This window comes from Canis lupus, chromosome 21, assembly GCF_048164855.1.
Source record: "Canis lupus baileyi chromosome 21, mCanLup2.hap1, whole genome shotgun sequence".
Classification (NCBI taxonomy): Eukaryota; Metazoa; Chordata; class Mammalia; order Carnivora; family Canidae; genus Canis; species Canis lupus.
In genome coordinates, this window is record NC_132858.1 from 43509578 (window position 1) to 43528201 (window position 18624).

At 42.3% G+C, this 18624-nt stretch overlaps 1 protein-coding gene across 3 annotated transcripts in view; it reads left to right on the forward strand.

The window, feature by feature from the left end:
- SLC26A4 (solute carrier family 26 member 4) overlaps positions 1-18624 on the forward strand; it is a 50151-nt gene that overhangs the window by 3366 nt on the left and 28161 nt on the right. For 2 of the 3 annotated variants that reach the window (XM_072791568.1, XM_072791570.1), the window contains exons 4-8: positions 6918-7028; positions 8705-8889; positions 9455-9619; positions 16453-16605; positions 17368-17450. In XM_072791568.1, the coding sequence (XP_072647669.1) occupies positions 6918-7028; positions 8705-8889; positions 9455-9619; positions 16453-16605; positions 17368-17450 (697 nt within the window). Of the gene's footprint in view, positions 1-138; positions 229-6917; positions 7029-8704; positions 8890-9454; positions 9620-16452; positions 16606-17367; positions 17451-18624 lie in introns of all 3 variants that reach the window. The other variant, XM_072791569.1, reaches the window with a different exon arrangement.

Consider the following 18624-nt stretch of genomic DNA (forward strand, 5'->3'; position numbering starts at 1 on the left):
AGGGATTGAGAGTCACAATCTCCAGCAGCTCCTGACTCCCAGGAGGCTGTACCAAATGTTTGCTTACCGTTCGAGATCTTCATCTTTCCTCTAGAGCCCCTTAGTGGACAGATTTGCCTCTTCTTTCCTCTTCCTTAGAGTTCTCCTCCTGGGAAACCCTTCATGGCTTCAGCGAGAGCCCTAGCATCTGAGCAGCGGCTTCCCAACCTTTATTGACCACAACTCACAGTAAGAAATAGATCTGCACACACTTACCTCAAGTTTTGTGAGATAATATTTACCCTCACTACAAGCGATATACTCTGATGGTTTCCGTTCTGTCCTATTCTATTCTGCTTATATTTTTTAAATGATGATTGCTGTCCATTAAATTATTTTGCATCCCACACTTGGGTCTTGACCTGTAATTTGAAGGTGGCTTAAGGGGAAGTGAAGGAAGTCTTTTAGCCTAGAGTGTTGTACATAGCATTTTTTTCTGTCCTCCTTCCTTTTTTTAATCCACCCTCTTATTTTAATCTCTGGCAAAATGTCTTAACAGAGGTGTTTTGTTTTAAACAGGCTTTATATTTCCATGAACATCTTAGAAATCTGTTTGCATAGTTGGTGAAGAGCAGTATGAGCATTCTCCTCTGTCTCCCATCCCCATTGTCTTCCTTCTGCTATCCCTCCAACTCTACAAAGCCCCTGGACCATGAAAGCAGAAGTCTCATTTATTTATTGTAATTTTAGGGGCCATCTGATATGCTCCAGGCACTAGGTATGCTGACATGAATAAGATGTACCACCTGCTCTCAAGGAGCTCATGGTCCCGTGGGAAAGTGGGTAATGACAGTTCAACACAGGCAGGGGCAGGGGTTCAAGGCCTAGGAGGTGAGCCAGCTTAGAGGCTCACCACCCAGCCTTAGGGTTCTGGGAATGGCTTCCTGGACGCCAAGTTGCCACAGTGGAGTTTCCGGGAAGGTTAAGCCTGAGATTGTCAAACGTTGGGAAGTAGAGTTGGGTGGGGATGTGGGTAGAAAGATGGCTTGAAAATGGACCATTTCAAAACTTAGTAGCAACAGTCGATGAGCAATGTCATGAGCCAGCCTTTGCCCATAGAGCTCTCAAGGTTACTCAGAGCAAGCCCAGTAGATTTCCACAGAGGAGGATGTTCTGTGGCCCCCAGTGTGCAGCTCCAGCCTGACCAACCGTGTTTTCAATCACAGAGGTGGACTGTGCAGCACATAAGTTCCATGATGCCACGTGCCCACGTGCACAGTGGACTCTTAAAAGCTGTGACGTAGCAACACCATGTGACTCCTGGGGGACAGGAACCATCGAACTGTGCTAGTGCCCGGCACAGAGACTGGCACAAAATAGATGGCCTCCTAAACATTTAGTGAAGAGGATTGATGATGAATCACCCTTATATGTGAAAAATGATATTTCAAGCTCTATCTTCCAAATTTTCATAGGCTGCCTAAGAATTAATCCTACTTTTAATTTGGTTTATTAAGTACCAGACACTGTGCTGAGGCTTTGGCCAATTATCTCATTTAATCTTCATGAAAACATTTATTAACCCCTTAGTTAGATAAATGAGAAATCCATTAAGCCTTTTTCTATCTCAGTAAAATCATCTTTGTAAGTCGAATTTCTGGGAGGTGAACCTGGTTCATTCCTGCATTCATTCACCCTTCATTCACTTAGTACTATTTGTAAACCAATTCTGTATGCCAGGTGTTCAGCGGTGAAGATTCAGTGGTTTATTGACAAGCACAGGTACTGACCTCATGGAGTTCCCTTATTTTTTTTTTTATGGAGTTCCTTTTGAATGGTGGACATTAATTTAATTAAATTATTAAGTATATAAAGTGAAAAAATAATTACTGACTGTAATAGATGTAATCCATTGTGTCGGATTATGTACTCTGTACTAGGGATTATTTTGAGGAGGGAGTATTTATTTTAGATAGAATGGTCAAGGAAGGCCTTACTGAGGAAACAAAATGTAGTCAGAGGTCCAGAGGATAAAGAGACGCCATAGAAAGAGCAGAAGGGAGAGTGTTACCAGGGAAAGGCCCAAGGCCAAAAGGAGTTCAGTATTTTCAAGTGAGTTGTAAGAATTCTAGTGTGGGTGGGTGCAGTGGGTGGGGGGAGGGTGAACAGGAGATAAGGCTGGGCAGGGCTTGGGGCTAGGATGAGGCAGTGAGGCACTTGCTCTCAGAAGGCTTCCTTAAATGTTGTGCCTCGGGCCCTTGGCTTGCCTCACCCCACTCCCAGCCCCGAGGACAGGTGTGTCAGCTTAAACCAGCTCCAGCAGGAGATGGAGAGATCCGCAGAGATCTGACATATATTTTGGAGCAACAATCACTGGTGTCTCCTGATGGATTTTGCATGTAGATGAAAAATCCCAGATGGCTCCAAAGTTATTGGCTTGAGCAACCGGGTAGATGGTTATGTCCCTTATTAAAATGGCAACGGCTGGCTGAGGAGCAGGTTTGGGATGGAAAGTGAAGAGTTTCTTTTTGGACACGTGCGTGAGACCGCTAAGTGGAAATGCCAAATATAGAGCTTCTCTTGAGCTATCACAAGAGAAGGGGAGAGGTCTGAGCTAGGCAGAAAAATCAGGAAAGCATCCCTTTGTCGAGGTGATCTCTAAAGGAGTGGGAATGCCTGAGGAATTCCCTTTATTCTCTCCTTTACCCCGGGAGAAAGGGCAGATGGAAGAGAAGATGGCTGGACCATTCAGAGGTCAGGAAGATAAGAGGCGGAGGAGAAACATGAGGTGGCTCAGGAGGTTCCAGAGGAAGAGCAACTGGAGGGATGTGGGGTCAGAAGCCAAGAGACAAGGTTGCTTTAAAAGGATACAGGCCCCGTAGTGTCCTACTCTTGAGGGGAGAGTCTGAAGACACAACACAGAGCAGGCTTTTAAGATGGTTTGCGTGTGGGACACCTGGTGGCTCAGTCGGTGAAGCATCTGACTCGTGGTTTAGGCGCAGGTCCTGAGATCGAGCCCCACATCAGGCTCTGTGCCCAGTGCGGAGTCTGCTGGACAGTCTCTCCATCCCTCGGCCCCTCCCCCTGCTTGCACACATGCTCTCTCTCTCTCTCAAATAAATTTTAATTTTTTTTTTTTTTTTAAAAAAAGGTTTACTGTGAAGCAGAATAGAAAAATGGCTGTAGGGGATCCCTGGGTGGCGCAGCGGTTTAGCGCCTGCCTTTGGCCCAGGGCGCGATCCTGGAGACCAGGGATCGAATCCCATGTCGGGCTCCTGGTGCATGGAGCCTGCTTCTCCCTCTGCCTGTGTCTCTGCCTCTCTCTCTCACTATGTGCCTATCATAAATAAATAAAATAAAATAAATTAAAAAAAAAGAAAAATGGCTGTAAGCAGAGAGAGAGGTAGGGGATGGAGGTAGAATGAGGGAGGATTTCGTTTTCTTTCCATAGAAGAGAGAACCAGAACACGTGTGGGGACTGGTGGGGGCGTCCTTGTAGAGAGAGAGGCGTCTCTGGCCCAAGAGGTGGAGGAGAAACTAAAACGTGGTGTGAAGGGGGGATTGCAGATGGGGCTTGAGGACAGAAGTAGGGGGGTTGCTCCTTAAAGACAGGAGGATATTTCCCCCATTTTTAAAAGCAAAAAGACAGAACAAATGGTGCAAGGATAGAGGGGTTTGAAATTATGGTGGAAAGCAAATTGGGAACATCTCTTAGGGACTCTTGAGGTGGAGCCTAAGACTCATCTTGGAACCGGGTGGGTGTGCAGAAGGGGGAGGGGCAGCCTGAGAAAGTCCGGGAGGGGAGGTCTGAGCCACCAGGGCTCCCCAGTGCCCACCTGGGGCCTGACTCTCCCGCAAGGCCCGCAGGCCCCAGTGCACACTACCTGGTCCAGACCAGCTTCTCCAGCTGTTCAAGCGCTTGTCACCCCACGAGGTGGGTGTTCAGGTTCAGCCAGGCAGGGTTTCACCAGACAAGAAAAGGGAAGGGGGGAGAGAGTGAGGTAAGGGGGTTCCGAGAAGGTGAGAAAGTCCACCGGCAGGAGGCAAGAGGAGACAGGGGAGGCACCAAGAACAGGGAGGGAGCCAATCAGTCAATGGTTTAGAAACCTCATGGGAACAAAGAAATGTAGCAGCAAGGATTGCCCAGTAGGTCAACTGAAAGGCTAGGAGGCAATGGTTTGAGAGAGGGAGGAGATTGCAGGGCAGGACCAGAGTCCCTAGTGGTGGCCAGCGAGGGCCACACCACACTCCCGGCTGGCCTGGCGCCTGATGGGTGGGCCAGTAACTCATCGGAGAGGGCAGGCTCAACTCCCCAGAAGCCATTTGTTGCTAAGGGTAATGGGATCTTTTTGACTTCTGTTATATATAAAAAAAGAAGTTACCACCAAGCAGCAAAATATCAACACAAGCCTTTTAGGGGTATCTTCGTTCCCAACTACGGGGGAGACCGCCCTCCAGTTTCTACTCTCGCCTTCTAGATGCTTGCCAACATATTTTTAAGGGATTTTACTTATTTATTCATGAGAGACACAGAGAGAGGCAGAGACACAGGCAGAGGGAGGAGCAGGCTTCCTGGAAGGGAGCCCAATGCGGGGACATGATCCCAGGACCCCGGGATCCCGCCCTGGGCCGAAGGCAGATGTTCAACCACTGAGCCACCCAGGTGCCCCTTGCCAACGTTCGCCAGCACCACCTTTACCAGCGTGTGCTGCCACCTACACGTGAAGGCCACCAGCAGAGGTTCTGGGCTTCAATCAATGGCTCAGATTTCTTTACGCAGCACATTCCTCTATCAAAAAAGATGCTTACAGTATCCTTGAGCAGCACTTGTCCCTAAGTAGGACACTATATGGAAACAGACAAAGTCCCTGTTTCCTGAGGCCTGTAAACACAGCAGAGCCCAGTTCAGGGAAGTGAAGTTTGAGAAACACTTGAGAAAAGTACATAGAGAAGAGGTTGCTTTTATTTCCTGCTCCTCTTTTCTTCCCACTGTGGAGTCACCTTTTGGCTGCAAGCTCTTGGCATGAGGGGTTATCACCATTTCTTGTAAGTTATGTATTAAGACGATTTCCTCAGGAATACAGATTATTCTAGAATGCAGATTCTCTAAGGACAGACTCTCTTGTCCATTCCCAGATCCTCCCAAACCATGTGCGGGCACATGGGAGGTCTATGATCAATAGTCGTCAAGTGGAATGCATGAATGCTTATTGTAGGAAAGCAGAAAATACACACGAGGAAGCTGAAAAATACCTCCTCTGCAATCTAGAAGCCTCCTTTGATCCTACCATGCAGACAACCCACTAATATTTTAGTAAATATCCCACTAGACACATAAATTCTGTAAAAGAAGAAAATGTCAGAATGAGGGGATCCCTGGGTGGCTCAGCGGTTTAGCGCCTGCCTTTGGCCCAGGGCATGATCCTGGAGTCCAGGGATCGAGTCCCACATCGGGCTCCCGGCATGGAGCCTGCTTCTCCCTCCTCCTGTGTCTCTGCCTCTCTCTCTCTCTCTCTCTCTCTCTCTCTCTATGTCTATCATAAATAAATAAATAAATCTTTAAAAAAAATGTCAGAATGATAAAAGCACTAAATTCAGGAGAGCGGTTGCCTTCTGGCGGGGGAGGGAGGAAGGACCATGTGACAGAGGAGAACTATATGGAGTTGCAACTTTACTGGCAATTTATTTCTTAAGCTGGAAGGTGAACACATGGGTGTTCAGTATATTAGTCTTTTTGTATATGGAAGTGACTTAGTATAATACTGAAAATCTTTCGAGATTCTTTTGTGCATGCAACATCCATGTTTGCTTTTTATAAAAGTGAGAGTGTGCATACTTACCATGATTTTTTTAAAAAGATTTATTTATTTGAAAGAGAGAGAGCACAAATGGAGGGAAGAGGGGCAGAGGGAGACGGAGAAGCAGGCTCTCTGCTGAGCAGGGAGCTTAACCTGGGGCTTGATCCCAGGACCCCGGGATCATGACCTGAGCCGAAGCAGACACTCAACTGACACTCAACTGACTGAGCCGCCCAGATGCCCCTGTACCGTGATTTTTTTTTTTTTTTGTACCGTGATTTTGAATCCTGCTTGTCCTCACTGCTTTATTCTTTACCTAGCTCCATGTCAGTAGATGTATTCCTATGCATCACATCAATTTCCTTTTACAGGATTACGGTGCTTTGGGTATAACTTGGGTAAGCACTTTCCCGCCCTGCGAGTACAGTGGGTCACCTAAATGCACCGAGACGTGTATTTAGTAAATCAGGCGAGCACTGCGAGCCAGGATATTTAGGTTGTTTTCTGCCTTTTTGAAACTGCCTTCCATGTAGTCCTTTGTTAAGGGGCCAGTGATCAATGGGCTTGAGTTTCTTCTCACTGGGAGTGAAATGTGAGGAGGTGATGACTCCCCAAGAAGTACTTAGCCAAGGGCAAGCACGGACTCCGCCCCTCGGGGAGCCAGGACTCCGAGCTGCACCTGTGCGCGGTTGTCATGGTTTCCTGGGTTTGGATCCAGTTCGTTCCCCAGCAAGACAGGGGGGAATGACTGTGCCCCTGTGGACACGGAGACCAACACTGCCTTCCCTCCAACATCTGTTGGCAAAACTGCTCTGAGCCCGCGGACTGAATCCACGAAGTCTTTAACCAACTGACTTGCCTTCGCTTTTCCACTCGTCTAATCAGTGGATAATGGGATGACTGATCGATTCGATCAATTTATTTAAGCAGGTGGTGCTCGAGGATGAATCGCTCTCTCAGCTGATCCAGATCACGTTGGGCAACCTGCTGTGGCCCCCAGCAGGACTGTACGCAAACCAAGCAAGACCAGCCAGGGCGAGCTGCAAGTTTGGAGTATCGATGAAAAGGCCTTTCTTTGAACAGGAGAAATGATGCTGTAACTTTTGTGTGTGAATTTACTCGTTTTGGATGTACTTTCAGGCATGGCGTACGCTCTGCTAGCCGCGGTTCCTGTTGGATATGGTCTCTACTCTGCTTTCTTCCCCATCCTGACATATTTTATCTTCGGAACATCAAGACACATCTCAGTTGGTAATTAGAAGCAACACTACAATTGCATTTATTCCTGTTTAACGTGCTTTAGCTACAGGATGGGTACGAGGCTTCCATACCTTTGTTAATGTTTTCCAGAAAAATAGGCCTTCAATGCTTCACAGGCTTCTCCCATGTGACGATGTAGTGGTTCTTCTTAGCTTTCAAAATACCATCTCTTTGGTTTTAAGTTTATACGTAGCTCTTTTTTTTTTTTTTTTTTAAAGAGGATAGAATTGAAAGATTGTCAAAATAACAGTCTACCTTCAAGTTCTAGCATATTTTCATTTTAAGAAATGTAATGAATTTGACTCCGTATTTAGAAAGTGGTCACTTCCAAAATGCAAAATGGGAAAAATATCTTTAAGGGGTCTTAAACCTCCTGTTTTACTAGACCAACTTATCATTTACTAAATTATGTTCATCAAATACATATTCATCATTTCATTAAAAACTGTACTCCTTTTAAGTCACTAATATTGGAAGGCTGGCAAAAGTATGCCAAAACTATTTAGAAACTAAGTTTGGCTTTCCTTCTTGGTATGGCTCAAAATAGGCTTATTTTCTGCTGTTCCTAAAATCTGAATTCTCTTTTGCTGGAATGTTCTAGTAAGTGAATGTTTTAATGCTATTTTGTGACTTTGACATTTATACTTGAGATAATTTTGCGCCTACATCCATCTGCTGGCTAGACATGTCTACCTGGACAATCCGCTTGAGACAAACACAATCATCAACTGTATCTCAACCCGTAGCCCCGTCCTTAGCTGTATAGTCCCCAGTACCTGGCGTATTGCCTTGTCTATGGAAGGAGATCAGGAAAAGGTTATTGATTGGAAGCACTTCCTCGCCTGGGAGAATCGATCAGTATCAGAGGCTTGACAACATGAGGAACATAGGAGCTGATTTTTTTTCTCTTTGGTATCCTATACGTGTAGACACTCCAGGTTCCTGGATTTTGGTACCGAGCCCTTCCAACTGTCAGAGCCTTCCATGACAAAAGGATAGGATCACCATCACGGATAAAAATATCAGGAGTGAATGGGAGAGAAGGAATCCTTTCAAAACACAGCATCTTATAGACTGGCATTTGATATGAAAAAAATGATTTGTCTTGAAAAGAGAAGAAGATAAGCTATATACTCTCTTTGCTGTCCCTATATCCCAATCTGGATCTTGTACCATTGTATTTATTTTAAGCATCATTTTCCTAATTAGCTGTGTAGGTTTCTCTTCGAAGACGAGCTGAGACCAGGTACTCAGATCCATTGAGATCAGGGCATAGGATGTCCTAGGAAATGAGCTTGTATGAAAGAAATAGGATAGAACAAGTAAGGATTCAGCTTGTTTGTCACCAGGAAAGGTTTCCTGGCAACTTCCCCCACCCCCGCCCCAACATGCATGAAGACCACGCAAAGACATGTTAGATAACCTTCCTGTGTAATCACCAAGCATCCGGAATGCCGTATTAGAACTGCCTACCTGCATGTCTCTCTTGCTCATTTCTGGGTCACAAGTGCTTTGCTTGAAATGTCTGCTTTGTAGCTTTCTTGGTGAACAAAAAATATTTTCTCAATCATAGCTAAGAATTTCACACGTCTAATCCTATGTAGACATGTTGAACCTAAACATTGGTGATGAATAATTATTAATTGATAGAGGCTTCTTTCCCCCAGGGCCATTCCCAGTGGTCAGTTTAATGGTGGGATCTGTCGTACTGAGCATGGCCCCGGATGAACACTTCCACACATCCAGCGGTAATGGCACTGCATTCAATGCCACCGTGATAGACTACGCGGCTAGAGACGCAGCAAGAGTTTTGATTGCGAGCACCCTTACTCTTTTGGTTGGAATCATCCAGGTAATGGGATTGCAAGTACAAGATGGATTAGCATGATTTTTATTTGAAATAACTGAGCGTGAAGCATGTGGACTTCGAGATTCATTTAAAAGCGAAACAGAGCAATTTATTGGACCCCCCCAAAGTTATTTTCTAAATTATATTGTTTTAGGTCAGATGCTGAAATAGTCAGCAAGACCCCACTTATGAAGGCTCGAGTACCATCCAAGTCAGAGACAGAAAAAAAAAATCAGAATAACATGTGTGATTCAAATGAGGATGAGGGAAGGGAAGTGTGCAGAACCAACAAAGGAGAAAAAAGTGTTCTGGTGAGCAGAGCCATGGGATCTGAAAGTTACAGAAATAAGCCACATGATTTTTGCTTTTCTTATTACATATATAGAAATACTTCAAGGTTCATATTACCGGAGTTTTCAAATTTTAGAGTGGTGGAGGGGCATGCCTACGAGTATTTTTGTATTATTAGCAGGCTACCAGAGTTTTAACTGATATTTAGTTTAATTCGTTAAAAGAGTCAGTCCTTCTCCCAGACAAACATTAACTTTTTCTTTCCTTCTTATACTAGTTGATATTTGGAGGTTTGCAGATTGGATTCATAGTGAGGTACTTGGCAGATCCTTTGGTTGGCGGATTCACAACAGCTGCTGCCTTCCAAGTGCTGGTCTCACAGCTGAAAATCGTTCTCAACGTTTCAACCAAAAACTATAATGGAGTTCTCTCCATCATCTATGTAAGTGTGGCTTCTTACTCTGGGGATGGCTCACTGAGAAAAATCTCTTCTTTCCCCTTTAACCTGCATCTGGAGAGCGTAAGTTGCCCCCATGCCATACTTTGGGATGCCATGGAAAACCTTCTCCTCCAAAAAGCAAGCAATAGAATCAGGAGTAACATTGAAGACAGCACATTTTACAAATCATCATTCTCAACTGGTCAGAGTGGTTTCGAAAGTGTCACTGAGGGATCCCTGGGTGGCGCAGCGGTTTGGCGCCTGCCTTTGGCCCAGGGCGCGATCCTGGAGACCCGGGATCGAGTCCCACATCGGGCTCCTGGTGCATGGAGCCTGCTTCTCCCTCTGCCTGTGTCTCTGCCTCTCTCTCTCTCTGTGACTATCATAAATAAAAAAATTAAAAAAAAAAAAAAAGAAACTGTCACTGAACTCAAAAATATTAATGAAAACAAAGCAGTATAGTGAAGTGCTGGTCTGGGATGCCGTGGACTTGAACTCCAGTGTCAGCTTGGCTTCTGATAAGTTCTAGTGACTGTAGACACACCTGGGGGGATAGTGGCTGAAAGCTCAGGATTGGAGCTGGGTGACCTGGAAGTCATGTCCTGACTCTACTAGTGATATGAGCAAATCACCATGCCTTGGTTTCCTTCTCTGCCAAATAGACTTGGTAATAATTATCTATAGTCATAGTTAAGTTAAATGAGGGTGTCAGAGAAACACTTGGCCCAGAGGCTGGCACATGACAAGTACTCGAAAAAAAGTAGTTAGGTTAAAATTATTATTTCACATGCCAAGGCTTCTTTTTTTATTTGTTAAATGAAACGACTGGAGATGTAGCTCTAAAGCCCTCTCTAACTGCAACAGTCCGTAAAATGCATAATGTAAATGTCTCAGCAATTATAGATGAAAAGGAACATTAGATTCAGAGATGATTCAACATGCAAAAGAGATGCAAAAGAAGGATGTAGATCACACTAATTAGATTTGAAAAAGTTCTTGGGCCTAAATATACGTTCTATATAAAACATGCTTATTGATGCTTGAAAATGATAATGATAGTAACATGATGTCATCCTAGCTTGGGGAGAATGATACTCTGCAAAAATAACGTGCTAGGCCTTAAGAATGGAGTTTAAGTCCTTTAACGACCCAATGGATTAGCTTTGAAAACAGTGTAAGGCTGTGTATCCATATGTAAAAATTAGCCAGGTGGTCAGGAGTTTGTTCAGTTCCACGACAATGTCGTTACCCCACATTGCTCTAGCCCTTCAACAAATACTGCCCAGTGCCTGTCACAGGCCATGTACCCCCTGAGCCCTGGGAATAGGTAAAGGAGGTAGTCTCACGCAGGGATTAGTCCGGGGCTTTGACTTTCAGTAGACCTGAATTGGAATCTCAGTTCCACTACCTACTACCTGCATGATTTGGGGCATGGGATATGTAACTTTTCTATACGTCAGTGTCCTCAGTTGTAAAATGGGAGTAATCACAGTAGCCACCTCTTAGAATTGCCAGGATTAAAAAGGATAATCTGTGTAAAGCACTTAGTACACTACCTGGCTCATAGTAAGAGCTTAGTCATTTAATTCATAATAATAATAATAACTGCTATTATTATTTTCGTGACTAAGGTGAACAGACCTCATGGAACTTGCAGTTCACTTCCCAAGGAGCCAGCCTATGGATGTAGGCTGTTTTTTGATTCAGTATTATTTTTGTTGTTGTTGCTTTTTTTTCCTACCAGGTGCTTGGTTCATTTTGAAACCTTCTGACTGCCTTTCTCTGACAGACTCTCTCACCTTTGCAGTCCGTGGCACGTCTTGCTTTTTTTTGGCTTTCATACCTTCCCTGTCAACTGTTCATTCATTTATTCCTTCATTGCCATTCATACAATTCATCTAAGTAGGTATTTAGACTACCTCCAATGTGCTAGGAGCTATTTTCTCCCTATACAAATCCACTGACCCCTGAATCCACCAAGATACCCCTTACTGAGTATATTCACCTCTTCGTAAACATTGCTTGGCCTGCATCCACACAGATCACAGGGGGCTTAGGCCCTGGCCATTCGGGGACCTCTGCAGATAAGAATAGTTCTTCTGGTCTCTTAGGACTGGTTTTTTTCTTTTAAGCTTTTATTTTAATTCCAGTATAGTTAACATATAGTGTTATTCATTACGGGTGGACAATATCGTGATTCAGACACTTCCATACAGCACCTGGTGCTCATCACAAGTGCCCTCCTTAATCCCCATCACCTGTTTACACATCCTCCCACCCCGCCCCCCTCTGGTAACCAGCAGTTTGTTCTCTATAGTTAAGAGTCTGTTTCTTTGTTTGCCTCTGTCTTTATTTTTTTAAGATTTTATTTATTTATTTGAGAGAGGGAGAGTGAGTGAGAGAGAGCACAAGCCAGGGGGAGAGGGAGAAGCAGACCCCTGCTGAATGGGGAGCCCCAATGTGGGGGCTTGGCCCCAGAACCCTGGGATCATGACCTGAGCCAAAGGCAGACAGTTAACTGACTGAGCCACCCAGGTGCCCCACCTCTCTCTTTTTTTCTTTTGCTCTTTTGTTTTTAAAATTCTACATATGAGTGAAATCATATGGTATTTGTCTTTTTCTGACTTAATATTGCTTAGCATAATACCCTCTAGCTCCATCTATGTCATTACAAATGGCAAGATTGCATTTTTTTGGATGGCTGAGTGATATTCCTGTGTGTGTGTGTGTGTGTGTGTGTGTACACCACATCTTCTTTACCAATTCATCTGTTGATGGACATCTGGGCTTTTTCTGTATTTCGGCTGTTGTGGACATTGCCACCATGAACATTGGGGTCCATGTGCCCCTTTGAATCACTATGTTTGAATCGTTTGGATAAATACCTAGTAATACAATTGCTGGATTTTAGGGTAGTTCTATTTTTAGCTTTTTGAGGAAACTTCACACCTGTTTTCCAGAGTGGCTGTACCAGTTGAAATCTGGAACTGTGGGACTTCCAGTTTTGTTTTCTTTTTTTTAAGATTGCTTTGGCTCTTTGGGGTCTTTTGTGGTTCCCTACAAATTTTAGGATTGTTTGTCCCAGTTTTGTGAAAAATGCTATTGGTATTTTGATAAGGATTACATTAAATGTGTGGATTGCTTTGGGTAGTACAGACATTTTAGCAGTATTTGTTCTTCCAATCCACAATCTTTCCATTCCTTTGTGTCTTTCCTAGGACTATTTAAGACAAAGCTTGCTGCAAATGATCCCACTTTGAAACAGGGACAAAAGTGACCAAGAAATACTAGGACAAGGTCAAAAATAGTTTTAAACCAAACACAATATTTTTTAAAGATTTTGTTTATTCATTCATGAGAGAGGCAGAGACATAGGCAGAGGGAGAAGCAGGCTCTATGTAGGTAGCCGGATGTGGGACTTGATCCCAGGAGCCTGGGGTCACACCCTAAGCCAAAGGCAGACGCTCAACCCCTGAGCCACCCAGGTGCCCCAAACCAAGCACAATTTTTCTGCGACTTATATCCTCTTGAACATTATTCTTGCAATCTTAGATTAGAATGTATCATGGAATTTTGTGAGAAATTCCTCCAGAGCAGTCAGGTTGGATGAAGATGTCTCAATCTTCCCCGTGTGATAATGCCTCTGAGCTTGCTTTTCAGAAAATGAGGGATCAGCAGGTTGGGAAAGGATTACAAAGGGTTGAACAAACCACTCAGTACTTGAACAGAGAATTTTTCTTATGACATGACCCGATGCAATCATTAATGAAAGAATCCTTCAACAAATGCAGAGCAGTAGTGGACTCCTCCAGGAAAAATAGGAAGATTGTTGTAAGATACTTTCCATGGCATGTAGCAACTTAACATGCCTTTTGTTAGAAGGTTGTACCTTGGATTGTTTCCCTCCCCCAACTCCTCCCCAAAAGGAAAACAATACGAAGAATTAGAGGAGGAAATATTGGGACAGTAAGAAAAACTAAAGCTCTAATTCACAAGTGCTGGAGCCACTGAGTATAGGTTGTAGAAGGGGGAATGACAGGATGTTGGCAGGATTCGGAATTGGTAATACTCCTCATGCACCATGTAGCTACTCAGTTATGTAAGTAAATCCCATAGCACATGGAAGAATGATTGTGTTTTCCTACCGTTACTTTAAATGCCTTGTCTCAATAGACAAAGGGAGGCTTTCTGCTTCCTTACTGAACTGATACCACCCCCTCATTTCTTCCTCTAATGAAGAGGAAAACACGGAAAAGTTCTGCCCAGATAATGAGAGTCTTGAAAGCCACCAAATCTGCTTCAGTACGTAAATACCAAGTCACTCTAGTAAAGAAAAGAACACTTAAAGGGTTGATCTCCGTATGGGCAGAAATTCTTTCTGGTAGGAGGAAATGCCTGACTGCAAGGGGTGATTAGAAAGGGTTTGTCACATTGATAAAGAAGACTTAAATTTGGCACCAAAAGTTAACGATAAATTTCCTCATGTGTAACATCAGGTGTATATTTTTTTCTGCTGGCTTCATATGCCCACGTAATGCTAGGCAAAGAAGGAAGAAATGATCCAAATGGTCCTAGAATTCTCCAAGCATGGTAGGAAATAGAGTAAAATATTTCCCATCATTGAAATGGTCATTATTAGGATTTGAACTATTCAGAATACTCGGTTGAAATATGGATTCATATGTGTATCCACATTTTAAATATATTTTAGTAAGTATTTTCATGGTAAACCAAATTAGAATTACTTTTCAGTGCTTTCTTCGAAACTCATTTCTATCATCTTTGAGTATAATCTGACTCCTTCAGTTTATGTAGGTTTTATTTTCACATAGACTAGACTTTTTATTGTAGAAATTTTCATAGGAGATGCCTCAGTATATAAGCAACAAATATATTTATATGCTTGTTTAATGCAGTTGTGTAATATAAACTGATTTTGGGTTTTATTGCAATTCATGTCACATTTTTAATATACCAAAGGTGTTTTTTTTATTCCAAGATATCCTAGATTAAATGGGAATCCTGAAGCAATCATTTTAGTAAGGTGAAATGTTTTTATGATTGGGATGGTTATCTGCTTGTTTTCAAGTTTGAGTTTTTCCCTCTTAAGTTGAAAGTAAACCTTTACTGTATAGACAATTAAGTGAAATATGGTGTCCTGCTTATGAATTAATGAGGCTCATCATCAGAAAATCGATGATTGAAAGGGCCAATACCATCATGACTCTGAGGCATGTAGGACTGTTGGCTCCTATGGCAGATGCCCTAAATTCTTGAGTTAGGGTGACCATTTGTGGTACTTCTACATTTTCTTTCTCTCTTTTTAAGAATTTTATTTATTTTAAAGAGAGAGAGAGAGAGCACGTGCTCTCTGGGGTTGGGGGAGCAGAGGGAGAGGGGGAGAGAATCCCAAGCAGACTCCCCACTGAGCTTGGAGCTGGATGCTGGGCTCCATCCTGTGAACTTGAGATCATGACCTGAGCCGAAATCAAAAGTTGGACCCTTAACCTACTGAGCCACCCAGAGGCTCTCATTTTCTCTTTTTCACACAGCTATCACTTGCTTCATCTTTTGCTATCACTGTATCTGCCTCTGGCAATTTTGACTGACTCGGGAAGGCAAAGTAAATTTGTTGGTACTGAGTTTAAAGCAAGAGCAAATATACCTTCTGAGTGAAAGTCTAAGAGGCTTCCTGCAAGTCGAAAACTTGAACTCTATCTAGTTCAAGAACTTGGTGGCTGTCTTTTGCTAACGTGAAAACTTCTCCTTTCATTCCCCTACCCTTGAATGTTGAATGTTTTCTAGAGAATTGGAGTTGTTGGCAAAATGACTGCTAGATCACTTAATGTTCTTTATACATAACTATTATTGGGTTGTCATTAAAATTACTTTAAATACAGCTTGTCTGTGAAATTAAGTAAGATATATGTTATAAGGGATATAAGATGCTCTATCCTTTATTTTCATATAAAAATATATCTATAAAACGACTCATTAAAAAAAATAACATTCACCAAGAGATTGTCTCAAAAAATTAAAGAATGCCTTCTTAAATCCTGCCTTCCACAGGACTGAAGCTGCTGGAACAAAGGTATTAGTGTTCTTCCCTGGGATTCTCTGTTTCTCTGTTGCTAATCTGCCTTGATTCCCAGAAACCTCCTATTTACAAAACAAGACGAATTAATTCTTGAGTTGGCTTGTCTGTCCACTTAGAAAGAATTGTTTTTATTTAAGTCGTCTCAGTTAAGTTTGAACTAAGTACCAAATTAATTTCCTAAAATTTATATTTGAGCTATATATCAAGTCAGTAGCTTTGCTTTAGCATGAAGACTGGATTGATCCCTATGGATCTACATGTGAAGTCTTTAGGTATTTTTATGACCACCTATATCATTCAGGTTGGGGAAGAGTTTTACCTAAAATAATGGCTGATTGGGACTTTTTGGTTTATTGGTTTTTAGTCCCAATAATATCACATCAACACTATGAAATTAGCTCCCTTAATAGCCCCTTAACCACTTTAAGATATAAAGCTTTTCTCCAAGTAAAATTCAACATGCAATATTTTTTCTTTTCAAACATCTCATTTTTATTGTAAAAAATGCAGATAAACAAAAATAAAAAAGTAGAAATCACCCATGGTTTTACCACTCCAATTAACCATCATTAATAACTTGGTATATATAATATATCATAACTTGCAAAAACTGCATATTTTTAATGGTCTCTGTTTTAGCTAACACAAGAATTGCTACTGTCATTATATTTTTAAATGCTGTTTGATGATGATATGATTTTTCACAAGAGAAGAATATACAATTATTTTCTTTTTACAGACTCTGATTGAGATTTTTCAAAATGTTGGCAACACCAATCTTGCTGATTTCATTGCTGGATTACTTACCATTATCATCTGTATGGCAGTTAAGGAAGTGAATGATCGATTTAAGCACAAAATTCCAGTCCCTATTCCTATAGAAGTAATTGTGGTAAGTAAAACATGTAATTAAAAAATTTGCATTCATTAGTTCGACAAGAAAGAAGTTATAATAAAGACTTATTCATTCATTCATTCATTCATTCATTCATTCATTTGAGACGCAGAGAGAGAGGAAGAGACACAGGCAGAGGGAGCCTGATGTGGGACTCCATCCCAGGACCCCGGGATCACGACCTGAGCTGAAGGCAGATGCTCAACCACTGAGCCACCCAGGTGGCCCAAGAAGTTGTACTATATATAGAGAATATTACTCAGCCATAAAAAAGAATGAAATCTTGCCATTTGCAGTAACATGGATGCTGCTAGAGAGTAACATGCTTAGTGGAATAAGTCAGAGAAAGAGAGATATGAAGTGATTCACTCACATATGGCATTTAAGAAACAAAACAAATGAACAAAGAGAAAAAGACAAACACTCCCCACCCCTAGATTCTTAAATACAGAGAATAAACTAGTGGTTGCTAGAGGAGAAGTGGGTGGCAGATGGGGAAACATGAAGAGGATTAAGGGTCCTCTTATCTTTTTTTTCTTTTTAAGAGTCCTCTTATCTTGACGAGCACTGAGTAGTGTCTAGAAAAGTTGAATCATTACACTCTACACCTGAAACTAATATACTATATGTTAATTATCCTTGGATTAAAAAAAAAAAAGAAGAGACCAACAGGGCAGACTACCTAATGAGGAGACAAGAAAAAAAAAAAGGAGTTATTAAAACATGGAGTTTTTTTAAACCTCTTTTGTTTTATTTCAGACAATAATTGCTACTGCCATTTCATATGCAGCCAACCTGGAAAAAAACTACAATGCTGGCATTGTTAAATCCATCCCGAGGGGGTGAGTGTGGAGTTCCTCTTAGGCAAGACTAATATATTAAATCAGTACTTTCTATTTAAAGGAAACCTTTTATTATAAGCTGCATTTCACTGGTGCTCCTTCAATAGTCTTCTCTGTGTGAGATCTTCAAGAAACACCCATTTGTGCAAAGGATCAGATAGATGGTATGCGTGTATAGATAAAGTTCAAGCCATTTGTTGAAAAGTAGCTCCCACAGGCTCTGTTTTTTCATTTTCTTAAAATGTGGCAGGACATGTACAGTTACCACCAGACTCCTGACTTAAACTCATGTGTATAATTACAATATGATACAAATAGAATCACGGTTTGTAGCATTTATCAGAATGAGGACAATCTCCGTAAGGAATAAGGGACATCTGACCTAAGTTCTCCACCCATTAGTTTGTCCATCTTAAATAATAATTATGTCATTTGTTCCTATGAATAAAATGCATTATCTTCAAGGGAGGTTTTTTTTTGTTTTTTTTGTTTTTTTTTTTTTTTCAAGGGAGGTTTTATAGATGTTTGGTAGTTCGGGGAATTAGAAGAGTAAAGAGTTGAGTTCCTTTGTCCCCTTCTGTCACCACCTAGATCGATGACTGAGGGCAGGGGGCGGAGGGTCTCCTATAAAACTAGGGTAATGATAACTGGCAAATTCTTAATTTGGGCTTGTTCTGAAATGCCTGTGAGCTCCTCCAGGAGGGCTTGAGGCCTGTCGTCTTGTGTGACGCCATCTTTGTAGCATGGCACCTGTCCCGTAGGAGGGTCCCCGGAAATACGCACTGAGGGAAGAATAGCCAAGCCTCTGCTGTTATAAGTAAGCCATTTTTGTCTGATCTCGGAAACAAGTGTCATGACATCAACAACCTTCTAAAAGAAAGGTGAGGGAGAGACCAGAAAAGAGAAGGGAAAGTAGAGTGTTGAAGTGAGTTCCATGACAGGAAGGGGTACAAAGAGAAAGATGGTGCAGGCCACCTCTTTATCTCCTCCTGGCTTCAATAGTCCGATGAGGGGTAAAAGTAAGGTTGCTGTTGGCAGCTCCTTTTTCCCCACTGAGAGTCTGTATGTTAGGATCGCTTAGTCCCTCTCTCTCTCTCTTTCTTTTAACATAAACCAACAAGATGGACTGCTTTCTCATCTAAGTTGTAGTCTCCATTCTTTCTCCTGCCTCCTC